Here is a 27,053-nt window from a genome sequence, read left to right as displayed (position 1 = left end):
ATGGCAATCCACTCCAGTACTATTGCCTGGAAAATCCCATGGACAGAGGAGCCTGGTAGGCTCCAGTCCATGGGGTCGCAAAGAGTCCGACACGACTGAGGGACTTCACTTACTATTCACTTACTAGAGCAGGTTATTAATAGACAATCTCTTGAATGAGTCGAATGTGGCTGAGGGGCTAAAGCCCTGGAGGTGGAGTCAGAAGGTCTCTGGGGATCATCACTGGATTCCCCTGTGGTCTTAAAGGTGTTTTTTCTCTCCTCTGGGCCTGTTTCTCCTCCGGGCTCTGACAGACTTGGTTTTTCAGCCACTGGTCAAGCCGGCCGGGCGGCGTCGCGCCCCCAGTGTCCGCCAGGGGGCAGTCGCACACAGGGCCGGCCCCGCCCACTTCCCGGCGGCGCGCGGTGGGTGGACCCACGAGCCCACGGGTACAGAAGCGGAGACCTGCCTGCGTCGGACTCAGTTGTCAGGCCGCCTGCCCGCTAGCCCTCAGAGCCTGGCCATGTCCTGCTACATCTACCAGCTGCCCTCCTGGGTGTTGGACGACCTGTGCCGCAACATGGACACGCTGAGCGAATGGGACTGGATGCAGTTCGGTGAGTGGTCCTTTCTGCGACCCCACTAAGCCTCCTCACCGCGTGGTCCGTGATGTCAAGGGCTCTCTCTGCTGCTTTCCTGGGCCCGGGCCTCCCTGTGTCTCCTCAGGCAGGCGCTGCCCCTTCTCTGTTGGTGATCTGAAGGGTTTGAGGTGATCTCAGACGATTTCTGCTGTTAGTCTGTCGCTAAGTAATGACCGGCTGCACTTCTCTGTTTACGGTAAAGCTGAAAATCGTTGCTGTCAGCAATGACTGGTGCTTAGTGTGTGCCCGGCCCTGACGCAAGCACCTGACACGGATGATCTCATTTAATTTTCACAGTAACCTGTAAAGTGCATATTTCTCTTACCCCATCTTACAGACCAGGAAAAGGATTTAGAGGTAGAGTCACTTGTGAGGGCAGCCACTTGTGAGAGTCACTTGTGACTCGCAGTTCCTAAGTGGCGGAGTTGGCTTTAAACCCCAGCGTCTGGCTCCGCCAGGACATCCTTAACTCCTTGGTGTATTTTCTTTGTTTGCGCCTGGTGATTGACTGAGGGCTTGGCATTATGGGGCATGCTGAGTGTGTGGTCCTCAGGCACCCAAACAGAGGTCCGTACTCCAGGCTCCACCAGATCCAACTGGTGACTTTGGCAAGTTACTTAACCTTAATCTGAGTCTCAGTTTCTTAATCTGTAAACTGGAGGTGGTTGTGAGGAATGAAAATTATATAAAAAGCTCTTGACACTTGTGTGTCAGAGTTTCTTGTAAGTATTAAGGAAGTATTAACAATGACCATTCTTAGTTTTTTTTTTTTTTTAAACCGTGCGACTGGTGCCACTTTATGTGAAAGGTAATATCTGTATTTAAAAAAAAACTGAGATTATGATATATACCATTTGAACAAAGAATGTAATATTTATGTATGGTGGAAAGAATAATAAAATGAACATGCATGTTGTTGTCCATTCAGTTTGAGGAAATAATATATACTTTAACCTAGTAGTTCTTAACCAGGGGCAATTTTGACCCCTTTAGGGAACATTTCTAATGTCTGGAGACATTTTTGGTTGTCGCAACTTGGGGGGTATAGTGAGTAGATGCCAAGTGTGTCGGTAGCTCAGTTGTGTCTGACTCTTCGCGACACCATGGGCTGCAGCCAGGCTTCTCTGTCCATGGAATTCTCCCAGCAAGAATACTGGAGTGGGTTGCCATTTCCTTCTCTAGGGGATCTTCCCAACCCAGGGATCGAACCCAGGCCTTCTGCATTGCAGGAGATTCTTTACCGTCTGAGCCATCCAGGGAAGCCAAGGATGTTGGTAATTGTCCTACAACACACAAAACAGCCCCCTCCTCAAAGAACTATCCAGCCTAAAGTGTCAGTAGTGCTGAGGTTCAGAAGTCCTGCTTTAAACCAATCACAGAAATAATACATGCTTATTGCAAAATACTGAGGGAAACAAAGATTAGCTCAAACTCTGCTGCTCAGTGACGCTATTCCTATCATTTGGGTGCCGATAATAATAACAACAGCAGCCGGGAACATGAATTACTAACCATGTTCCAGCAGAGTGCTAGGTGTCTTATACCTTCTAGTCTTTTCTTTCCCCTAAGCATATTTATTTATGAATATACATTTTCCAAAAATCATATAATTTTGTACATTCTACTAGCCTACTTTTTTCACTTATGCTGTATCACGATTATTTCTCCTTGCCAAGCAGTATTCTTTAGCGACACAGACTTCAATTTTTATTTCAGTGTGTATTTTTATTAACTGTTTAGTGGAAAAAAATAGCAGATGTACTAGGTTAAATGAACAAATCAGGCCCCTAAAAAGTTGTATCTTTCCCTTCCCTGGTCCTCAGCCTCCCCTTTCCTCCCTGCAGAAGCAGTCCCTTGGTAACACATCAGGGCATCTCTGAGAATATCTGTCATCATCTGATTTTCTAGACTGCATTGTGACCCTTTGCTCAGATGATCTGCGATCTAACTACTTTTGACTGTTTCCTGGGTCATGGACAAACACTTTATGTAAGAGACTCTCTCTAGTTTTTTCCGTGTTGGCCTCAGTTATGAAGGCCAGGACAACTTCTGTTTCTAGGATATTAATTTAGAAGGCACTCCAGTGAAGTTCTTCCTCTTTTTTTTAAACTAAAAAATTTAAAAATTGAATTATAGTTGATTTACGGTGTTATAACTTCTGCTGAAAAGCAAACTGATTCAGTTATATATATTTATATATTTTTAAAAAATTCTTTTCCATTGTGGTTTATTACAGGATATAGGATATAGTTCTCTGTGCTATAAAGTAGGACCTTGTTGTTTATCCATTTAATATATCACATTTTGCATCTGCTAATCCTCAACTCCCAATCCATCCTTCCCCCATGCCCCTCCCTCTTGGCAACAAGTCTGTTCTCCATATATGATGATTAAAAAACAGCACAACTTCATTGAGATATAATTCACCTACCATGCAGTTCACACATTTAAAGTGAACAATCCAATCACATCTAGTATATGCAAAGTTGTACATCCATTTCCATATCAATCTTAGAACATTTTAATTACCCCAGAAGGAAACCCTATACCCCTCAACCATCTCTCCCAACACCCCCAAACACACCTCCTGTTTTCCCCCAGCTTTAGGCTTTGCCTGTTTTGGACATTTCATATAAATGGAATAAATCATAAAATATGTACTCCCTTGCAACTGACTTATTTAGCACCTTTCTACAGTTCATCTATATTTTAGTGTGTATCAGTGCTTAATTTCTTTTTATTTATTACTGAATAATATTCCATTGTATGGAGGTACTTCATTTTATTTATTCATCTGACAGCTGATGGACATTTGGGGTTCTTTCCACTGTTTGACTATTATGAATAATCCTTCTGTGTACATTTGTGTCCGTCTTTGTGTGGCTGTATGTTTTCATTTCCCTTGAGTAGATACCTAGGAGTGGAATGACTGAGTCACAGCATAACTATGTTTAACACTTTGAGGAAGTGTTACACTGTTTTCAAAAATGCATTTACCATTTTACATTCCCACCAGCTCTGTATGAGGGTCCCGATTTCTCCATGTCCCCCTCCATCCAAGCACTTGCTACTGTCCGTCTTTCTGAGTTTCTAGCCATCTGAGGAGCCATTCGAGGAGGTATGAAGTGATTTCTTGCTGTGGTTTGGTTTGTATTTCCATAATGACTAATGATATTGGGTGTCTCTTCATGTGCATTTGTACATCCTCTGTGGAGAATACTTCTGACCCCTTAGACTCTGGAGACACCAGAATTGCTCAAGGTCCTCAGAGGCTTCCCATTGTGATTTAGGTTATAATCCAAATTCCTCACCAGGCCCATCCCAATGTGAGCTCCACTGACTCTTGTGTGACTCTCCTCCCACACCCAGCTCTTGCTCACCCTGCTCCAGCTATGCTAGCCTCCTTGGTCCAGACTCAGGGCCTTAGTACTTGCTGTTCCCTCTGTCTGGGACATTCTTCCCCCATCTTCCCCAGGGCTGTTTTTCTAGTCTCTTTTAGACTTCTATTGCTGCTGTAACCAATTACCGCAATTGAATGGTTTAAAAACAGCCTTTATTGTGTTACAGTTCTGGAGGTCAGAAAGCCTAAAATCAAGGTGTTGGCAGGGCAGCTGTCCTTGCAGAGGCTCTAGAGGAGAATCTATTTCCTTGGTTTTGCCAGCAAAAAGCAAAGAGTACTCCAGTACTCTTGCCTGGAAAATCCCATGGACGGGGCAGCCTGGTAGGCTGCAGTCCATGGGGTCGCTAAGAGTTGGACTCGACTGAGCGACTTCACTTTCACTTTTCACTTTCATGCATTGGAAAAGGAAATGGCAGGCATTTCTCCAGGCAACCCACTCCAGTGTTCTTGCCTGGAGAATCCCAGGGACGGGGGAGCCTGGTGGGCTGCCATCTATGGGGTCGCACAGAGTCGGACACAACTGGAGTGACTCAGCAGCAGCAGCAGCAGCAGAGGCTGCCTGCATCCCTTGACCTGTGGCCCCTCTTCCACTGTCAAAGACAACAGGGTAGCACCTCCAGCTCTCTACCTCCGCTTCTGTAGTCTTCCCTGAATCGGACACTCCTGCCTCCTGCATATAAGGAGCCTCGGGCTCATTCAGATAATCCAGGATAGTCTTATCTCAAAGCCCTTAACTTAAGGCCATCTGCAAACTCCCTTTTGTCATGTAAGGTGCCATATTCACAGGTTTTAGGACACTGGGGTTTAGGGTTTAGGACACTGACATCTTTGAGGGGCATAGTCTGTCAGTTCTCAATTCATATGCCACCTTGTTTGAGAAGCTGACCCTGTCCCCCTTTCTTTTTTTTTAATCTCACCTCTATGTTTTATTTTCTTCATTTCTCTTAACATGCTATGACCCTGTTCCTTATTTGTCTATGTTTGTCTGTCCCCAGAGAATGTGAGCGCCATCAGGGCAGGAACATCACCTATCTGGTTTGCTTCTGTATTCTTAGTGCCTGGGGCAGTGCCCGGCCAGTGCAGACACTCAGTAACACTTGAGTGAATGATGGGCTGAAGGATGTGGGAATGGTGAGGACGTAAGATGGCCTGGAGCCCCGTGGTCAGCCAGCTGTCTGTGCTGAGTCAGAGGTCACTGGGCTGGGAGCCAGCCATGGCCCCCAGGTAACAGCTCCTTGCCAAGGCAGCACTTCATGGTTTTCTGTTCAGCACAAGTAATCATGATTGTCCTTCCAGCCCTAAAGAGTCTCAGCTTCTGCGAGTCTCCTTTTTTTGTTGTTGAAGTTGAAAGACCTTACTGCAAATTCCACAATTTATTCTTTTTTGTTTTTCTTTAATGGCATTCTAGTTTTTTACTATTACAGATAAAGCCAGTTATTTTAGAAGTGATCACCCCTTAGGGCAGATTGTGATACTGGGGAATGGAGGTGGAAAAATCCATAAAGTGATTCAAAAATCATACAGTCACAAATACGCAAACTCTTTGGATTTGACAATTTTGGCAGATATTGTTTCCCTATGATTGTGACTGCATTGATGTTTCCCCTTGGGGGAAAACAGCCTTCTTACTGTTTCGCTCATTCCAGGTGTATTCCGAGGGGTCCTGGGGCAGGGATTCCTTTGTTAGGTGGCTCCCCTTCCTCCTCTCTCATGCATGCACCAGTCTTCGTGTACAGCCCTGCTTTGTCCCTGCCCAGCTGTGTGACTTCAGGCAAGTGACTGCCTCTCTCTGAGCCTTTAGTTTCCTCATCTGTAAAATGGGGATGAGTTGCTGAGAGGCTTAGGGGACAAGACATTCTCCCTTTTCCTCAACCAGGAAGGAGTCTGGTTAGTCCAGACAAGGAGCACTTCATCCAAGGGTGGATCATTTCAGGAGACTGTTCCCTCTCTGCTCCAGAGAGCTTTGAAGATGGGCAAGGTTTTCTCCTGTGTCCTGCAGGACTCAGGATCCCAGACCAGGAGGGATGGTCATCATGTACTGTTAACCTTCGGGGATGAAAGCAGGTTTTCATAGAGTAGAGATGGCTTAACAATTACAGCAAGCATTTATATCACAGGTATGTTATCCTATATGTATAACTAATCTAATCCTTGCAACAACCACTGAAGCAGGTGCCATTGTTTTCCTCGTTTTCAAACGAGGAAACTGGGGCACAGGGAGAGGGGAGGGGGCGCCTGCCCTAAGCACACTGCAAATAAGTAGCAGAGAGAAGACCTGAACCCAGGCCTCAGAATCCAAAGTCTAGGGACTTCCTTGGTGGTCCAGTGATTAAGACTCTGCACTCCCAATGTGGGAGACCTGGGTTCAAACCCTGGTCAGGAGACTACATCCCACATGTCACAATTAAAGATCCTGAGAGCCGCAACTAAGATCTGGTGCAGCCAAATAAATATTAAAAAAAAAAAAAGAAAAGAATCCAAAGTCTGGTCCCTGAGCCTGTGACTGAACATCCATCCTGCTGACATAAGCATGTCTTTTTATTTCTGATAGAAGAGCCTACAAGAGTATAACCAGTGCTTTCCTTGGGGTCTTCCAAGTAGGGTGATCATGGGGGCTTTGATTTTCTCCCAGTTTCCAAATGTTCCACATGTGATGACCAGGTACTGCTTGTGAGTGTTGGGCAAAGAGCCAAAGGCTCAGCAGGGCACTCGGCAGTGAGTCATCCCACTAAGATCTGTATCTTGTCTTAAGCCTGATTTCAGGGTCTTGTTAAATGCTGACAGGTCAGCGCTGTGAGAGATGTCACTTTCACAGAGCTACAGTGTCCACACTGCAGGGCAACTCCAGGTTTAATTCCTCTTCCTCCCACGTTGCCCGTGAGGAAAGTGCAGCCCGCAGAAGTGAGCGCTGCCGCAGTGGAGCCCTGGGGGCGGCTTCTGTTCTTCCCATGACATCATGCTGCCTCCAGAGAGTGGGAGGTGAACCTGTGGACAGAGCTTGTGTGCACGGAGGGCTGGGAAAAAGGGGTTCCTTCCTCTTCCCTCCACTCTTGTCTCTCTGCCACTGGAAGCAGCCCCTGACCCTGCTGACATCACATCCCACGGACCAGGAATCTGGCCTGGGGTTTCCAGTGACTAAGGTTGCAACTCAAGAACTTTCCATCTCTAACCGGGCACTTCTCCCAGAGGCTTTCTCTCTGTGGGAGGCTGTCACAACCTTCCCCATTCCTCCAGAGCAACAGGGACTGTTCAGTAGGATCGTGTCCCTCCCCGGCTCTGAGGTGTTTCCTAGTGTCCTGGTGTCTGTGGCTCCTAGGATCAGGTTCAGACGGTAGCCTGGCATTCGAACTCCATCGTTATGTGATCCTGGGCTCTTGTCTTGCTTTTCCCCACTCGGTTCACTTATGTTTGTATATTTTCAAGCAGAAAAGCTCCGTGGACTTCGGGTTGACTCACCACTGTATCTCGAGCTTGTCACAGGCCTGGAGCTCAGTAATATTTTGTTGAATGAATGTATGACTTGATGTTCCCATAGATATCTGCTCCATGATTTCTGAAATCCTGAAACTGAAGTCTGATCGTTTTTGTCCTAGTTTAAAAATAAATAAATAAATGCCTGCCTCACTTCAGGAAACTCAGCAGAATACTATGTGACCATTCAGAAATGCTAAATATGAAGAGCTTGTAACCAACTTGAAAAATGCTTACGGTATAACGTTAGTAAATAAGGTCTAGATACACATTCTTTCTTACAGTCGGGCAACAACTGCATCCAGAAGCACAGCTGTCTATTTTGAGGGGGAGAGTCTTAGAAATGGAAAGTATCCTAGTGGGATGCTGTGTCATTTATTAGCTTTTTCGCCCCTGCGTTTTCCAAGCTTTCTTTAGCAAACAACCATTAACTTTATAATAAGAAATGAAGAGAAGGAATACGTTAGTTTTAGCATTGTAGACAGTGCGTGCATGCTCCGTGGCTTCAGTCCTGTCCGACTCTTTGCGGCCCCATGGACTGTAGCCTGCCGGGCTCCTCTGTCCATAGGATCTCCCAGGCAAGAATACTGGAGTTGGTTGGCACGCCCTCCTCCAGGGGATCTTCCCAACCCGGGGATCTAAGCCAAGTCTTCTGCGTCTCCTGCATTGCAGGTGAACTCTTTACCGCTGAGCCACCAGGGAATCCCACTGTAGACAGTAGCCCCTGTAAATTGTACGGTGCTTCAGAGTCGGCAGAGTGCTTTTTAGATCCATGGCTCTCTTGCTCCTTATAACAGTTCTGTGAGGATGGCGGGCTGTGGATTCATTGATTCATTCATTCAGTTCCCCCTGCCAGGGCTGGGACTTAGAGGTGAGGAGAATGAGATGCCCAGGGCAAAACTGTAGGAGGCATCTACTCTCCGGCTGCTTCAGGTGCAGGACCAGCCCTGAGAGTGAGCGCTTCCTTAAAGTTTGCCCCCTGGCTGCCTCCACGGCCTCACTTTGGTCCTGGCCCTGCCCCCACTCTGTGCCAGGCATTCTTCTCTGTTCTGAGGCTCTACCAGTGCCTACATGGGGCTTCTGTTTGGAAGGGAAGACAGGCAAAGTTCTTTCACATTCTGTTACACTTGAGGAAACTGAGGCTCCCATCCCCCTGGGGAAGTGTCTTGCCCATAGCAAATAAGCAGCTAAAGCTCAAGGCCCCTGACCCTCTTGTCCAGTGGTCTTTCTCCTAAGTCTTGCGTGGCAGCCCAGGGTGACATTTACATTCAAGTGTGAGCATGCTGGTCCTGGTGGTGATGAATGACTTGAGCTGCTGGTGGAGTCCGACTCATGGTAGAATTTCAGGTAGAGTGAGGGGCAGGCGGCTTTGTGATGGACGGAGCCGGGCCAGCATGGGGACCCTCTGGTGGAGGGACTGGCCTTCTGACTCTGAATTATTTTTTCGTGCTTACCTTCCAGCCTCCTACGTGATCACAGACCTGACCCAGCTGCGGAAGATCAAGTCCATGGAGCGGGCCCAGGGTGTGAGCATCACACGAGAGCTGCTGTGGTGGTGGGGCATGCGGCAGGCCACCGTCCAGCAGCTGTTGGACCTCCTGTGCCACCTAGAGCTCTACCGTGCCGCCCAGATCATCCTCAACTGTGAGTCCCCAAAGTCCCCTCACAGCCAGCGGGGGCTGCGCTTTCTGGCCTTAAAAGCTTTCCTGATCTTAAAAACATTGCTTACCACCTAAATAAGAAACTAATAACCGTGGTCACCCCCAGGGAGAGGAATGGTGTGGCCAGGGAAGCAGCAGTTGGAGAGAGATTTTATTTTATTGATTTTTTTGATTGTCAGTCTCTTTGCATCTTTTAAATGTTGGTTCTCTGTTGCAAAAATAAATAGAAATTTAAAAATAGCTATAACATAACAATTCAAGAAAGTGGGCAATAAAAATTATTTATGTCCTCATCCCGTTTCCCAATTTGGCATCCCAAGAAGTAACCACTAGTTATAATTTCTCGTCTATTTTCCTAGAAATTTTCTAGGCAGATGTTTATATGTATCTGCTATACTTTTAATACAGATGGCAGGGAGAAGACCATGCACTCAGATGTCCCCTTGTTTTCACCTGGCAGTTGATCTTCCAGGCCGTTTCATATTGAGATCTTCTGTCAGCAGTGACATTGTATTCCTATGACATAGTGTATTTATTGATAAGATAAATATCAACTGCAGGTTGCTCCTAGCAGTTGCCTATTGTATACAGTGTTGGGACACACACCTCATTTGCACACATGTGAATCTAGTTGTGGGATGATTTTCCCAACATTGGAATGGCTGTGTTGAAAGTTTGTATATTTTAAGTTTTGATGAATTCAGTACCAGTGTTACAAACTGCCCCCCCCCGCCCGAGATATGGCCGTGGTGGGAATATATTAACAAGTAATAAATAATAACCTCCCTACCCTGAAGGGTGTCAGTGAAACTGAAGAAATAGAATATGTCAAGGGCCTGGTATTCAGCCAGTGCTCAGCAGAGGCAGGGGGATGAGGGGGCCTGATAATCTACACCTGGGCCCCCCAGCCCCATGTTCCCAAAGAGACCCTTTCAGTGTGGGGCAGTGAGCCAGGCCTCTCACAGGTACCTACTGAGCCCCTGCCCAGTGCCTGGTGCTGTCCGAGGTCCTGGAATACAGGTGGGAAAGCAGCAGGTCCTGTGCTCTCATGGAGAGCATAGTGATAGGGAGACGGCAGATAGAAAAACAAGTAAAAATAATGGGAGGGAGGGACTGAGTAGGGACTTCTAGAACATGGTGGTCACGAAAGGCCCATCTGGGGAGGTGAAGATGGAGGAGTGAAAAGAAGGCACCCGTGAGAGGAGTTGGAGTGAGAGCCCAGGGGAGAGGGAGCAGCCTGTGCGAAGGCCCAGGGGTGTTGAAGGAACTAGCATAAAGATGGTGTGAGAGGTAGACAGCAGGGCATTCAGAGCCCCACCGGACTGTGGGAGACCTGTGGGCCCTGGGATTGTCCTGTCTGGGGTTCCTGAGCTGGGAATAACCTGACTGAACCAACAGACCTCAGTTCAGCACCTGCCTTCTGGAATCAGGAAGGGCTTTCAGGAGGAGGAGTGGGGCTTAGAGCCCTCCATCCTCAGAGATAAATCAGGACCTATCAGAGTGGCCTATAGGTGGAGACACACAGTGGTTGGTGTGATCAACACCTGTCCTGTGTAGCTGCTTGCAGATCCCTCTCTGGCTTGTCTGCAGCCCCAGAGCCTGACATGTGGTACACTCTGAGTTGAGTAGATTTGCTTTCAAACATTTTTTTCATGTTTTGATAGAATTCGTGATAAACTCTAAATGGGATCAGAAAGAGGTGAGGAAATTTGTGCCTGTCCAAGGATGCTAAAAAGAGAGAAGGGAAAAAAGAGAGAGCTGTGCAGAGTGGGGGCTGCAGAGTGGAGCAGGAAAGCTGTTGTTGGGTCAGGTCAGCCCGAGTGGAGGGACGTCCGGCTCAGGCCGCTTTGGGGCGGATACTGGTTTAGGGCACCGGGAAGCTGCAGGGGGGTCTGGAGGCCTAGGGAAATTGAGGAATTGAGACACATCTCTCGTTGGACACACCAGTTTGCCATTGACGTCAGAACCTGACTGTTGACTAATCTTGAACATATTCTTAACAATTTGAGGTCAACACACAGCTTAATGCCAGATTCAGAGAAACACTCATTGCAGTGTGACGCTCTGAAGCTGACACTGACTAGGCACTTTTGAGGGGCCAGGCACTGAGCTTGGGTCCTCCCAGAACCCCCTCGAGGTGGGTGCTCTAAGGAGCCCCTCCTCCCACTAAGAGGACACTGAGGTCAGGAATGGCTCAGAGCCTCCCCAGGGGCACAGGTCTGGTCACACCCAGGCACGTCTGGACCAGAGTCCTCATTCTTAGCTTTTCCCATGGGAACTTCACTGCTCGCAGTGTTTGGTCTTCCAGGAAACAGTTATCTGTCAGCCTTTCTTCCTAGAACTTTACTCAGTTCCCTACTTTCCTGTTCCAACCTGTAACCTCTGAGGACTGTGAGAGTCGGCCTCCGTTCCCCATTCCTCCTTAGCTCTGCTGATTAAAATTGCCTGAGGAAGAGAGATTTGTTTTGGGATTTCGGTTGTGTTTTCACTATTGCTTTCAGTCCTCAGGCAATACACTTCCCCTTTCGGTATCTTGGGGTTTTTTTGGGTTTTGTTTTTCTGTGTGTTTTTTTTTTTTTTTTTTTAATTTGGAAAAAAAAAGGTGCCGTAAATCTTGGTCACTTTTTGAAGTTGAATACAAAAGGCATGAGTGAGGCATATTAAATTTCTGTTATTCCAGCAGACTAGATCAGTTTCCCTTCCCTAATTGCAGCATTGCTTTTGTTTAGTCCATACGTCCTGTGGGACTCTGTGCGATCCCATGGACTGTGGCCCACCAGGCTCCTCTGTCCATGGGATTTCCAAGGCAAAAGAATACTGGAGTGGGTTGTCATTTCCTTCTCCAGGGAATCTTCTGGACCCAGGGATTGAACCTGCATCTCTTGCATTGGCAGGTGGATTCTTTACCACTGTGCCACCTGGGAGGCCCTAACTGTAGCATTAGTTAAACCTCGCTTTGCATTTATTTGTGGCACGTGAGTGTATTCTCGGTTCTGTCTCGTCACAACAAAGATTTGGAGCGAGGACATTAAAGCCCTCGGTGCATCACAGCTCTTGGGTCTTGGACAAACCGTGTTATAACTCTTAGACAAATCAGTGTTGCAGCTCTATTTTATTTAGAAGACAGCAGGAGTGTGAGGGCGTGCCAACCCAAAGACTCGAAGAGAAGAGAGTGGAGAAGCGCGCCAGCTCGAAGGGGACAGGGGACGTGGGGAGGGGGAGAGAGAGCAAGAGAGAGAGCAAGCATGCTTTGGCTCCTCCTTTTATGTTTTTTCCTCCTCCTGGGCCTGCCCTATGCAAATTGGGCTTAGCCAGGAGTGCTGTTTGTTCTGAGGTCTTCACTCCTGTCCTCGGACCTTCCTTTGTTCTGTTTTTGCGGGCTTTTCCCTTCCTTGTCTTTTAGCCATGCCATTTTGGACTCCTGTTTTCTATTCTAGCTACCTAACATTTGCTGAAGATTGTTTATGAGCTTGCTCAGCTGCCCGTAGCAGTTTGAGAACCTGACTTCTGCCCACCACTTTTCAGAGAACTTTAAGACTAGGTTTGATTAAAACAGAACTTGAAAACCAGACACCAAAATTCCCACATATAAAGCCGCAGAGACTTAAGACTCTAGGTAATATATTTGTATTTAGCAGAGGCCTTCCGAAGGTTGTACCTGAACCAAAAGGCTGAGTGTGGGGTTCACAGGGGGCCACACATGTGTCCTGTCTCTTGAAATCATGTCCTTCAAGGGGCTGCTGGTCTCATTGTGTAAAGAGCTGAGTGTGTGGGTCTCTGTTCCTTGATATTTTCTCAGCCTTAATTGCCAAGACCATTAATATTCAATTGTCAGACATTAAATGTTATAAGAATTAGAATAAACTAGTACAGAAGCCGTCGGAGAAGGCAACGGCAACCCACTCCAGTATTCTTGCCTGGAAAATCCCATGGATGGAGGAGCCGGTAGGCTGTAGTCCATGGGGTCGCTAAGAGTCGGACACGACTGAGCAACTTCACTTTGGCTTTTCAGTTTCATGCATTGGAGAAGGAAATGGCAACCCACTCCAGTGTTCTTGCCTGGAGAATCCCAGGGATGGTGGAGCCTGGTGGGCTGCCGTCTATGGGGTCTCACAGAGTCAGACACGATTGAAGTGACTTAGCAGTAGTAGTACAGAAGCCATACCATTCCTTTTTCTGGCAAATCTGCTTGCCAGGGTCAACCCTTTTTATTCCTTTAGCTGTTTCTCAGTAGTTTCCTATATTAGCATCCCAGGTTCATTGCTGTTACTAAGGACAGACTACAGTGACTTAAATAAGATTTTAAAAAGACTGTGTGCCGCCACACATGCCTTCCAGCTGACAAGAAAGGCACGATCCCCTGGGAATTGCAGTGTAACCTCCCTTCACAGGCCATTGGCCAGGGTTGATCACATGATCACACGTAGTTGCACGGGAAGCTGGGAAATGTGATCTGTAGCTGGGAACCTGTGTGCATGACTAAAATGTCTATTACTCTAGAAGACGAGGGGATACATGTTGGAGGGACAGCTGTCTTCCTTTGGCCCTTTGCTTTGGGACACCCAAATAGCTGTATATATCCTTCTTCCCACAAACAACGTGCTCACCCTTTCCCCAAGGGACTCTCTTTTGGCAAGAGGAGTGAGTCCTTTGCTTGGTCCATCTGGCAGCCCCTTGTTCTTCTTAGTTGACCAGTGATTCTTAAAGTGTATTCCTTAGACTTCTAAGGCTCAGCGTCCCCTGGGAACTTGTTAGAAATGCAGGTTCTTGGGCCTTACCTCAGTTGCTGGTATAGATAAAGGTTAAGAACTGCTGTTCCAGCACCTGGTTCTCTGATTTCTGACCCTGTTTTGAGGGCTGGGGTAGCTATTGGTGGAGCTGTCCTGCTCCCTGTTGCTGTGGTCTCATCGAAAGTGGGAACTTCTGAAAAGGCTGGCCTTATAGGGGACTACATGGCTTTTATAGCTCCCTTCCTGCTGGGGAGAAGTGGTTTGGGGGCCTCAGAGAAGCTGTGGGGTCAAATAATGGCCAGCTTTTGTCACACCAGGCTTGTGGTTTCTTTGGCAATACATTTCCCTCAAAATGCTAGAAATTTCTGGTCTCTTGGCTTCTAATCAGTTCTGTATGTGATAACCACAGCTGATGATCCAGCCTAGATAACTTAGTTCTTAGCCCTGAAAGGTTTGATCTTTTATTTACTGGCCTATGTACTCAGCCTGCCCCACTTGGATGGGACAGAAGTGTTCTTCTTTTGACTCTTGCTTCTGGGCTCTGTGTCTGACAGATAGTGGTGGACTGAGAATTAGATCAGTGGTGGACTGCGAAGTGTGGCTTAAGACAAAGGTTGGTGCCATGCTATCGCCTCCTGCTGGGACTTTCCCTTTGGGACCCCTGACAGGGGATGTGGTTCTTGGTCAACTTGGATTTTCTACTACAGGCCGCATCATCATTTTCATCTCCACTTTAACGTGGTCTGGCTCCACAGGAGTTCTCCCTTCGTTGGAGGTCTCTTGAAAAGGAAGCCACATACACCAACCCTCAGAACATTTTCAGCTTCTCCATTTAGAGTTACGGGATTCCTTAGCACATGGACTGCCTTCCGCTGCCTTTGGTCTGAGGAGCGTGATCAGCTTTCCAGCCTGCCATACTGGTCCTTGACACCTCTCACATTATTACATTGATCTGACTCCTATGTGCTGTGCTTAGTCATTCAGTCGTTTCCGACTCTGAGACCTTATGGCCTGTAGCCCGCCAGGCTCCTCTGTCCATGGGGATTCTTCAGGCAAGAATACTGGAGTGAGTTGCCATGCCCTCCTCCAGGGGATCTTCCCAACCCAGGGATTGAACTTAGGTCTTCTGCATTGCAGGCGAATAATTTACCAGATGAGGTACCAGGGAAACCCTGGCTCCTATAAGAAAGGCCAAATTAACAACAGGTTAAACTGAAACAAGATTTCTCTTCATTAGCAGTGTGTGTCCTGGCAAAAAGGCTGATAGGGTGGATCCACAGTGTCAGGGATTCAAGCTTTTTTCCTACCTTATCCTGCTATGCTGAACATGTGGTTTCCAGCTTGTGGTTTGAGATACTCTCTTCAGCTCCTCTTCTCTTTTCCATATTCCAGCCAGCAGAAAGGGGTGGGGACTTTTCTTTCCTTCTAAGGGTATAAGCTGAAAGATGTACTTTTATCACTTCATTCAGCTCAGTTCAGTTCAGTTACTCAGTTGTGTCTGACTCTTTGAAACCCCATGGACTGCAGCACACCAGGCCTCCCTGTCCATCACTAACTCCGGGAGTTTACCCAAACTCATGTCCATTGAGTTGGTGATGCCATCCAACCATCTCATCCACTGTCATCCCCTTCTCCTCCCACCTGCAATCTTTCCGAGCATCACGGTCTTTTCCAATGAGTCAGCTCTTTGCCTCAGGTGGCCGATGTATTGGAGTTTCAGCTTCAGCATCAGTCCTTCCAGTGAACACTCAGTACTGATCTCCTTTAGGATGGACTGGTTGGATCTCCTTGCTGTCCAAGGGCCTCTCAAGAGTCTTCTCCAACACCACAGTTCAAAAGCATCAATTCTTCAGTGCTCAATTTTCCTTATAGTCCAACTTTCACATCCATAAATGACTACTGGAAAAACCATAGCCTTGACTAGATGGACCTTTGTTGGCAAAGTAGTGTCTCTGCTTTTTAATATACTGTCTAGGTTGGTCGTAACTTTCTTTCCAAGGAGTAAGCGTATTTTAATTTCATGGCTGCAGTCATCATCTGCAGTGATTTTGGAGCCCCCCAAAATAAAGTCTGCCACTGTTTCCACTGTTTCCCCATCCATTTGCCATGAAGGGATGGGACCAGATGCCATGATCTTCGTTTTCTGAATGTTGAGCTTTAAGCCAACTTTTTCACTCTCCTCTTTCACTTTCATCAAGAGGCTCTTTAGTTCTTCTTCACTTTCTGTCATTACGGTGGTGTCATCTGCATATCTGAGGCTATTGATATTTCTCCCAGCAATCTTGATTCCAGCTTGTGCTTCATCCAGCCCAGCATTTCTCATGATGTGCTCTGCATGTAAGTTAAATAAGCAGGGTGACAATATACAGTCTTGACGTACTCCTTTTCCTATTTGGAACCAGTCTGTTGTTCCATGTCCAGTTCTAACTGTTCCTTCCTGAGCTGCATACAGATTTCTCAAAAGGCAGGTCAGGTGGGCTGGTATTCCCATCTCTTTATTAAGTTCTATTTACTGGAACCTAGTCACATGACCATAATTAGCTGCAAGGGAAGTCTGAATGTAGCTTAAAAATGTAGTTTTTATCCAGGCAGCTGTCTGTCTAGCTAAAACTTCTAGAATGTAGGAAGACAAGGGGAATGGATATTCTCACCACATTTGCACTCTCTAAATAATGTGCTTATCCTGTTCTTTTCATATATATCAATTTAAATATTATCCATTGACTTCCTAGAAGAGAATTTGGCTCTACATGTTGCAGTAAAAAGGAAAAACAAGATATGAGTTTTTCTTAAAAATCAGTGAGCAGGCCTAAACATTCCTTGTTTTTTTTAATCTAACTGATCTTAATTTTGCATGTCAGTAACTAAGTTTGCTTTTCTGCCCTCTAACTCTGCCGGAGCTACAGTGCACATTTTCTTCTTTGACTGTATGCTAAATACATCCCCTATCTGGTGTTTACCCTTACAACACCCTTCCCCTTGTAGTTACACATCAAGAAGAGGGCCGCAGAGCCCCCTAACTATCAGACTCAATTATTGGATTACCGATGCCAGTTTATGACTGTCTTTGAAACAACGTAAGAGGGAAAAATCAAGATCCTATCACCTTTGTTCCTCCTCATCATCTCATGACTGCAAGCCCTTGCCTTGTAGAAGTTGCTAGACTCTTTCTTCATGGAGGAGGGACACAATTCTGGAGGCATGAGCCTACTATGTTCCCCTGTCTACCGGCTGAGAATAAAAGCCATCTTTCTATTTCCTCCAAACTCTGTCTCCGTACTTTTTATTTAACTTTGGTGGGCAGAGAAGGCCAAGCTTTTGGCTGGCAACATACACACCTCCTCTCCCCGTTCCTCCCAATACGTGTACAGCCATACATTGATATCCTCTGTAATCTGTAGATGGATTTCTAGTTCCTCTATAGTCTGTAGGTTGTTGTTCTAACTTTTAACGAATATCATTACATATTTGATGAATTTTCCATCAGCTCTAGACAGTACCCTTCTTTTTTTTTTTAAGATATCTTTTGATGTGGACCATTTTTAAAGTCTTTATTAAATTTGTTGCAACTTATTTTCTGTTTAATGTTTTGGTTTTTTGGCCAAGAGGGATCTTAGCTCCCTTACCAGGAATCAAACCTGCATCCCCTACACTGGAAGGCAAATTCTTAACCACTGGACCACCAGGGAAGGGCCTAGGCAGTACCTCTTGATGCTTCACTTTGTAAGATGAAGTGACTTTCCTTTGCCCTTTATTACTCTCTCCTCTCCGCTTTCACCTCCCGACTTCCACCAGAGACCAGACATAAAGTGACTTTCCATGGATGTCTTCACATCCAGGCTCTTCTGAGCCCACAGGGAAGAGCAGGGTCTTAAGTGAAGCCCCAGTCTGAGTCAGCATAGGAAGAGGAATGGGGCCTTTGTATTGGATTGAAAACTGTCTTTTTGTGGTAGGGAAAGTACCGTACGCATAGGATGTCCGCAGAGTGACTCATGGTTTAGAGTAGCATTTCCCAAATCACGTGCCTGTGTGCTCCAGCAAGTTAACCCCCTGCAAACGAAGGGTTCATGAAAAAATAACCTTGGGCAATCCGTATGCTTTATCATCCCCCCTGAGATACACACCAATGTTTTAAGGCTCTGATAAGTTCTATAGCAAAGGAACCTATTTAGGCCAGTATTTTCCATTTACATTTGACTATGGGAGCCCTCTTTTCATTTGATGCTTATTAATATTCCCACGGAATCAGTACACCGTGGGAATCACTGCTCTAGTAAATGGTGGCCATGGTGCAGTTGTTGGGCATCCCAGGGGAGCCTCACGATGGAGAACCTGGGACATCAGGGGTGGCATTCACATGGTCAGGCCAGCATCAGAAGAGTCTGACCCTGGGACCTAGGGTCAACCATCACCCCGGGGCTTAAAACCTGAGAGTCCTTCTCCTGATGGGGACATTTCCTGATCACCAGGCTTAGGGAGACGGCTGTGTGCTGGCATCTGGGGGTCTCAGGAGCTGGAATCAAGGCAGAGGCCAAAGTATCAGAGCTGTGGCTTCCAGCCAGAAGTAGGTTGGCTGTCATCATGACTGAGCTTCAGAGTTGATGAAATGCCACTAAGGTGGGCACAGGAGCTGAACCTGCCAACAGCAGTGGTCTGATGGCTCTAGCTCTGAGCATGCCGGCATGAAACCAGCTGTGCCTGACCTCTGAGGTAGAACTCTCCCTTGTTCTTCCCCATAGGGAGCTAGATACACAGAATCTGGAGAGGAGAGTCAGCAGTGAACTGAGGCATGTTATCAAGTGCCCACCATGTGCTAGGTGCCGAGGACACTGCAGTGAAAATATAGACTAGATCTCCGACCTGAAGGAGTGTGCAGTTTAGTTGAGAGCTGGATATGAACAGGATGATGGCATGGAGATGGGTATCCAGCCGCAGCAGGAGTGCTCAAAGAAGTGTAGGTAGGTAGGTAGGAGGGTGGGAGAGGGGAAGGTTTGATTTCATCTGGGGAAGCTTCCCTGAGGAACTGAAACTCGAGTCTCCACTCAAAGGATGGGTGGGCCAACCACACAGGCATTTGCAGGCAGAGGGAACAGTGTGTGCAAAGGCCTGGTGGTGGAAAGGAGCGATGCCTGGCCGTGGTCAGGTCCGCTTTCATCAGGAGTGACGGGAAGGTTTGGGAGGGAGTATCCCCACTGCTCTGGCCGTGGTGGGGAACAGGGGCTTCTGAGGTTCGAGGTGTCAGCTGAATAGGAGAACAAGAAGTTTCTGGAACCTGAAGGGACTCCAAGGGAAGTGAAGCAGGTTTCTTCTTTCCATCTGCTGCTGTCATCTTCCTGGGAGTTTTTTCTTTCAAGTTTCCCAATTTTCACACAGTCTTTTCTTAGTTGAGCAACCTCCACAGTTTCTAACTTTTGTTTGGTGGCTCAGCCAAAGTCATTTCCTTCCTGGAGCTGGGCTCTCGCTGGGTGGGGAGTTTCTGTCCGTTGTCCAGATTCCTAAAGTGAAATGGAAGAGAACAAACCCTTCCTCTCCCAAAGAGGCTGAGCAGTTGCAAGGACCAGACAGGGCTGGTGTGTGTGTTCTCCTGGAGACTTCCCCAACATCCGCTCCTTTCCTACCACTAGGGAACAACAAAGTGTCAGAAGGACTCAGGTCCTAGGACCCCAGGAGACTTGTCCCTGGTGGTGGCACTGCACTGGACCAAGAGCCCCCTGCCCCTCCCACCACATCCCAGCCAGAGTCGTGTTACCTGAGTGCTAGTTATAACTGGTATTTAGCACCTGATGTGCTGGGCAAGTATCTTACCTCACAGATCTTGCTATTCTCATTTCATGGATGAAGAAGCTAAGATGCAGGGATTAAGTCACCCAAAGCCACACAGCGAGTAAGCAATGGGCTGGGAAGGGATGCAGGTCGGCTTGACCTGCATCTGGGGGACATCACCAGATGGCATCAAGTCTCACTTTCCCCTCTGAAACACAGGTACAGACATTGTCCTGTCTGATTGTCTCATAAACGGGGAAGCTTCAGAACATAAGTGGCACTAGGCTTTCTGAACATCCTTGCTGTGTGACTCAGCATGGTCTCCTGACTCTCCTTCCACGCATTAGTGATTCCACTGGAAATGAGCGAGGCTTTGATCATTGCGGGTTTCTTGGGAGTCCATGTGAGCGTGGACAGAGGGGCACATGCGGTGCCTTTCAACCAATCCCCAGTTTTTCAGAGAGGATAGGTGGGAGCTGGAGGGAGAGGAGCTGAGGTTTACTGAGCTCCTGCTCTATGCCACGCTGTGGAAAGCAGCTCCTCTGGGTTACGAGCATTAGACACATGTTGAGGTTGCCCATTAATCAGGATGGGCTGTGGTACATTGCAATCACAGATAAACCTGGAATTCTTAGTTGTTCAATGTAGCAAAGATTGATTTCTCAGAGTCTAGGGCTGCCTCCTGCCTTCTGGCACTTGGTAGGCCATCAGGAATGCATGGTTTCCACAGTCACTGTGGAGGGAAAGAGATGGGCTTGCTTTGTCCTGGGAAGTGACAATGGCTTAACACCTTAACACCTTCCACTTAACACCTATTGGCCAGAACCAGTCACGTGGCCCCAGCCTAACTGCTAGGGAGGCTGGGGCCTGAGGGGAGCAAATGACTGTTTGGTAAGCACCATCTCAGCTGTAGGGTACCTCAGTTCAAGGGGGTTTATTACAAGATTCTACCTCACTGTGGCCTGCATGGTCTCACAGGGTCTAACCCTTGCCCAGTTCTCTCAGCTCATCTTGGCTACTCTCCCCACCCTCCCATTCATTCAGTTCAGCCAGTAGGTCATCTTTCATTTTAGAAGATACACCGAACTGTCTTCTGCCTCAGGATTTTTGCATATGCTGTTCCTTTTCTTTACAATGCTGGGCCCTGCCCACCCCCGCCCCCCCAACTCCCTTGCATTCTTTCCGTGGTTCATCTCTCTCATCTTCTGAGTCTCGACTTAAACGGCACCTGTCCACAGACACCCCATGTAAGTAAGTGTCAGGCACCCCTCCCTTCCTCCAGCTTGTTTTCAGCACAGAACTCCTCCCAGTTTATAATTAGATATCTTTGAACTATCATGTGGGTTTTGATAACGGTTGGCATCCCCTATCCCTAACACAATGAGTAAGTGAATGAGGATGGATCAGTCATTTTAGCAGCTAGGGAACAGTTCCAATGGAGGATCCTAGACAGGGTGATTGGGAAGACAGGTCATGCTCTCTGACTTGCCTAACTTCATGTCTAGCTTGAGCTGGGAGTTTCTAGGGCTGTGTGTGTATGAACTTTGGATGCCCAGGGAGGGAAAGGAAAAGGAAAAGTGAGGGTCCAGAAAGTTCTGTTTGTCCTGCCGTGGTCAGCTGGCACCTGGGTTCTTCACTTAGGGGCTGAATCACTTTTATTTGCTCTCAAAGGAATCCATTTAAGCCACATGAATCAGAATAAACACAAAAAATAAATACAAATATATAAATACTACATCACTGTTTACCTTCAGGTGACACCCTTCAGCCAAGGGCTGTGAAGAGTTGGGGAAATTCCAGACTTGCTCACTGGGGAAATACCTTGCTGGCAGCTGGAGTGCCCTTTGCTCAAGCGTGTGGCTCCAGGATTTGCCACTGTGTCAAATGTTCCCAAGTTGCTGGCCCCAGCGAGGAGACCTCAGGGCCCTCTGCCAAGGGCCTAGCACGCATAAGCCTTTTGACGAAAGGAAATGGGGCCTCCATAAGCAAAGTATAACTAAGAGAACTATGTCAGACATCACTTTACTGAGGTATTACCTAGAGATAGCAACTGGCCTTTCCCCCCAGAGCTGTCATCTGAATTCAATAGGTTACACATATGGGAAAACACAGAAGAAAAAAACGCCTGACCTAAACTCGGGGGTGATGATCATAACAATAGTAAATTACAATAGTAGCTTATAACTATTGAGCATTTACTTATTTCATCATCTCTGGGGGCGGAGGGCGTAGTTCCTCATCCCACTTGTCAAATGAAACTTGGAGAGTTTCCTTTGCCCACGAGCCTGACTGTGGTGTACATGAGTGGGCTGGAAGCCCTGAATTCACTATTGGGCTCCACAGCACATGTGATCTGAGGCTCATTAGAGAGTGGGGCATCCTGAAAATACAAAGCAGAGAGAAAAAGGAGTCAGACCCACTGTCCTCTGGGAACTATGGAGAGCGCAGAGAGAAACGCTTCTGACTCCCTTCCTCTGCCCCTTGGAGCTGGAAACTCAATGCTCATCATTCTGGGTTAAACCAGCAGTTCTGAGCCTTATCTACGGAACTTTTGAAAACATCCAGACTCTGAGTTAATTGATCTGAGAACCAACACCTCAACCCCTTGGCGCCCACAGCCACCAAAGATGTTACCTTGAGCTTTGGCATCTCCTCCCATTTCTAGGGGTCTTGACAGGAGAACCCCAAGTTGCCTGTCCTCCTGGGTGTGAGCAGGCCAGCTGCCAGCGACACAGCGGACAGAAGCAGGGCACAGCTCTCTTCTGTTCGGGCTTCTGTAATACTCTGCACCACGGCCACTGCACCTTCAAGGCCCTGGACTGCCCACTGAGACTCACATGTCCACTGGAGGGTTTAAACTGTTGGAACTGTCCACCCCAGATGCTTCCTTCAGGGAACCTCAATTGGGATCAGAGATTCTTCCTCTGTGTCTTTTGAGCAGCAAGAGAGGACAGAGAATGACTGAGTCACAGTTTGTGCCCTCTCCCGTCACTGGCCCAGTTATGTATCTGGTTTTAGTATCTGGTTTTATATCTGGTTCCACTGACTCCTGGGATTGTCCTGGGATAGAAGGATTATAATTATTCTGACTTCATAGAAGATGCAAATGAAGCTCAGAAGGTTAAAAAATCCAGCCTTAGAGAGGCTGGCTCTGGAAGCTTCCCCACACTTCCTCTCACTTCTACTCGGTGATCACAATTCCTATTTTTGGTTCTCGTGATACAGCAAAGTCAACTTTTTGTGTGGACTCTTTTTGAACGTGTAATTGCAGCGGAAAAAGAGTGCTGTCTCCTTGAAGTGTGAGGCTGTTCCCGTATATCAGTCATAGGCATAAATGATGTCACTGGCTTGCTTTTTGGTCTTGGCAGACAGGAAGCTTGTGAGATTTAAAGATCATCATGACCCTTTTGTGTGAGCGTTATGTCCTCCTTTGCCCCATCCTGCCTTTGATGTTCTATTTTTATTTCAACGACACTCTGCTGTATGTACTGGCCCAAAGGAGTGGGCGTTGTGCCCTCTCAGGTATCACGGATCAGTTTCCAGGCAGTAAGAGGGGAAAAGCCACAGTTTCTCCCACTCCTGGGTTTGATGGTAGGAAAAGAGACAAGCGAAAGTGTGCCCTGCACCTTCCAATTCAGATCAGGCATCAGCAACCCCAGAGTCAAACTGAAGATATGTCATGTTTATGACATATCATGTCATGTCTGCATCTCAAAACCGTCTGAAAACCCACAGAGTGCTGAGACGGGGGTTTCACAGGAAACTGAAGCTTCTCAATTTGATTGCTACCGCAGGCCTGAAGCTGGGTTCCATCAGCTGTCCGCTATGCCCTTGTGTGTGACTAGGTGGGACTCAAGTGGACTTTAGCTGAAATGCTCTGATGAGTTCAGTTTCAGGCATCTGCTAGGTGCCTCAGGAATGTTCCCTCCCCAGGCGGGTGTGTGCCCCAGTCCCACGTTTGCACAGAGCACTGTGCCAGCTGTAGGCTCCCGCATGTCACTGCACACTCTCCTTAGGGTGAGAATGTAACGAAGCTGTTTCTGTTCCTGAGGGTGGAGGCCAGAGAGGTCAGCCACAGATGGGTGGGTGGCCTTGATGTTCCTACCAAATAGATCTTGACTGAGAGGCAAAGGTCTATGCAGAAGGGGAAAGAGGAAAGGGATAAGTCACTGAAGTAATGTCAGGCTGGGATGGCCAGCTTCCCTCCCATTTGACTGATGACGAAGCAGGCTCAGCCAGGCCTCGGATGGGGGAAGGTGCCAGTTGGGGTGCAGGTGGGGAGAAACGAAGTGTGTGACCTCTGGGGCCCCCATATGGGGTGGCGTGAATTTCAGTTTGGGAAGATGAAAAAGTTTTGGATGGATGATGGTGATGGTTGGACAGCAGTGTACATGCACTTTTCTTTTTTGAATAATATTTATTTATTTATTTGGCTGTGTTGAGTCTTAATTGCGGCATGCTGGCTCTTCACTGCAGGCATGCTGGCTTCTCTCTAGCTGTGTCTAGTGTAAATGCAGGTAATACCACTGAACTGTAAAATTATTAAGATGATAAATGTTATGTTTTATGTATTTTACCACAACTTAAAAGAACAAATGCAGTGAAACAACAGCAAAAAGTTGTAAATGATTCAGAGTTAGGTTAAATGAAATCTAAAAGACTCCAGCCCTACATTCTTTGCGCCCAATATGTGGGCTGCTCAAGAGATAACCTGTGGGACTTCCCTGGTGGTCCAGTGGCTGGGACTCTATGGTTCCAACGCACAGGGCCCGGGTTCAGTCCCTGGTCAGGGAGCTGGATCCCATGTGCTGCAACTAAAATCCCGCATGCCACAATGAAAATTGAAGATCCCACATGACGCAACTGAGCCCCAGCGCAGCTAAGTAAGTTATTTTTTTTTTTTAAGAAAAGAGAAAACCTATTTTAAAAATATGATACCACCACCACCAATGAAGTTCCCATGTTTTGAGCTAATCAGTTAACATGTGCTGACTCCTCCTAGCCTCATGGAAGTTGTCCAAAGCCAGCACAGCTGGGAGGTGATGAAACTGGTGTCTGTGCCAAAACCTGGACTCCAAGCAGCTAAGCTCTGCTGCTGCTAAGGCGCTTCAGTCATGTTCGACTCTGTGCAACCCCATAGACAGCAGCTCACCAGGCTCTGCTACTTCTTTATAAGATAAAAGATATCTTATGAAATGCTGTGCTTAGTTCCTCAGTCGTGTTTGACTCTTTGTGACCCCATGGACTGTAGCCTGCTGGGCTCCTCCGTCCATGGCGACTCTCCAGGCAAGAATATTGGAGTGGGTTGCCATGCCCTCCTCCTGTGGGTCTTCCCAACCCCGGGATCAAACCCAGGTCTCTCGCATTGCGGATGGATTCTTTACCATCTGAGCTACTAGGGAATCCCATGAATATGGGAATGGGTAGCCTGTCCCTTCTCCAGGGGACCTTCCTGACCCAGGAATTGAACTGGGGTCTCCTGCAGGTGAATTCTTTACCAGCTGAGCTAACTGGGAAGCCCATCTCATAAGACAGTTCCATTTAAAGGAATAGTATGTCAGTGACAGTAAAGGAAACAAAGAAAAAGTCACCCATTATCCCTCATTCGGCCTTCTGGATACTTTTGTGCATTCCCTCTGGCCTTTCCTCACTTGCTTGCACCCTGTACCCTTTGTCCTGCTTTCCTCGGGTGGAGCTGCCCCAGAGCCGAGCCACCTGCAGAGGGGAACAGGAGTGCTAAGGACAGTGCATTTGAGTGGTTCTGTCCTGGCTGGGTGAATAAAAGTGAAAGCAGCCCCAGGTTTGAATCCATCAGCTCTTTGGCTGGGAACGAACCATTTCACCCATCTGAGCCTCAATATGCTCAAAAGTAAAAGGCAGAGATATCTGTCAGCCACCAGAGATTGTTGAGAACATCAAATAAATCTGCATGGCCTTCCATGTGCAGTGCCGTGAATTTAGGCATTATTATTGTTCTAGGCCTAGAGCTCCTGTGTGAGAAGTTTGGTCCAGTAGCAATGATCAGTTTTATTTACAGAGAAACACAGTTTGTGTATGTGCTCAGTCGTGTCAGATTTTTTGCAACACCATGAACTGTAGCCTAGCCTAGGAGGATTCTCTATCCATGGAATTCTCCTAGGCAAGAATACTGGAGTGGGTTGCCATTTCCTCCGCCAGGGGATCTTCCAGACCCAGGGATCAAACCTGAGTCTCCCGCATTGGCAGGGAGACTCTTTACCGCCGAACCACCCCGGGGAGCCCCAAGACACAGTTTACCTGTTGGAATAAATGCTCCTGCAGACCCAAAGGCTGGACATGTTTTGTTGAAGCCCCACCCGCTGCCCACGTGAGAATGAGCAAGTGGCCAGTCTTCCCCACACTTCGGGGCACTCTGTTTTTTTGGTTCTCAAAAAAATATGGGTCTACCTCCCATCACCAGGAGGTGAAGGGCCTTGAATGCAGGGCTGTAGAATTCAGATTTGGTCTGGGAGGCAGTGGGGGGTGGGGGTGGGGTGTCAGAGGGTTCGTGTGCGGAGTGTGCGGAGTAGGGGGTCAGAAGGGCTCTAAGCAGGGAAGTGGCGGGGCCAGGAAGGTATCTCAGTAAGATGAGGCCTGGGGAGGGCTCTGGAGGCCACTGGAGCTGGAGGCCAGGACCAACCTGAGAGGATGGCAGTGCTGGGGGAGGGGAGAGGAAGCCGGTTCTTAGGAGCAGGCTCTGTGGAAGCTGGTGGAAACACACCTCCCGGCAACTTTGGGGTTTCCCAAATCACTGCAGAGAGGAAGTGATTACTCTCAAAAGGCAGCTGACCTCCACCCAGGCTCCTTGAGCCGGTCCTGCCTTCTCAGGCCGTGTGATCTCGGACAAACCACTTAACCTGCTCAGGTCTCAGGGTCCTCATCTCTGGCAGGATGCACTGCAGGACCTCGGGAGGATTTCATGCTTGCAGAACTGGGGCTGACCAGACGTCATGGCTCGCAGTTGACGTGGCTGCTATTTTCAGGCTTCCCATCTCTAGAACAGGGAAGGATGCAATGTCTGCACTGCTCAAGGAAGGGGAAGCGGGAAGACTGGCAGTACTTTTATACTTAGGGGCTCAGCTAGGGACTCAGCAGTTCCCCCAGGTGTTCAGGGAACCCCGTGGTCTACAGAGCCCTTTCATGTCTGCATTCTCGTTCCCTCCTCCCGACAGCCCTGTGAGGGAAGCAAGCAGATGTTATCATGATCATCACTTCGGTCTCATAGGTGAGGAAACAGGCTCAGAGAGGGAAGGAAAGTGACTTATCAAAGGTCACACAGCTGGTAGCATTGGAAGTGAGGTGGGTCTGACTCAGAGTGCCTGAGCTGGACGGTCACAGAGATTGTCGGGTCCAAGCGCTATACATTACAAGCGGGGAGACCAAGGCCCAG

The 27,053-nt window shown here is 47.7% G+C and overlaps 1 protein-coding gene across 2 annotated transcripts in view; it reads left to right on the top strand.

Moving 5' to 3' along the window:
- Window positions 1-461: 461 nt before the first annotated feature.
- The window catches only part of IRAK2 (interleukin 1 receptor associated kinase 2), a 53,739-nt gene continuing 27,147 nt past the window's right edge, over window positions 462-27,053 (top strand). The window contains exons 1-2 of one of the 2 annotated variants that reach the window (XM_004018270.5): window positions 462-596; window positions 8,953-9,135. In XM_004018270.5, the coding sequence (XP_004018319.2) occupies window positions 503-596; window positions 8,953-9,135 (277 nt within the window). In that variant the 5' untranslated portion in view covers window positions 462-502. Of the gene's footprint in view, window positions 597-1,691; window positions 4,342-8,035; window positions 9,136-27,053 lie in introns of those variants that run through there. The other variant, XM_060402147.1, reaches the window with a different exon arrangement.

The sequence above is a fragment of the Ovis aries genome, chromosome 19, assembly GCF_016772045.2.
Source record: "Ovis aries strain OAR_USU_Benz2616 breed Rambouillet chromosome 19, ARS-UI_Ramb_v3.0, whole genome shotgun sequence".
NCBI classification, from domain to species: domain Eukaryota; kingdom Metazoa; phylum Chordata; class Mammalia; order Artiodactyla; family Bovidae; genus Ovis; species Ovis aries.
The sequence above is the reverse complement of the archived record's forward strand: the minus strand, read 5'-3'. Positions and strand labels throughout refer to the sequence as shown.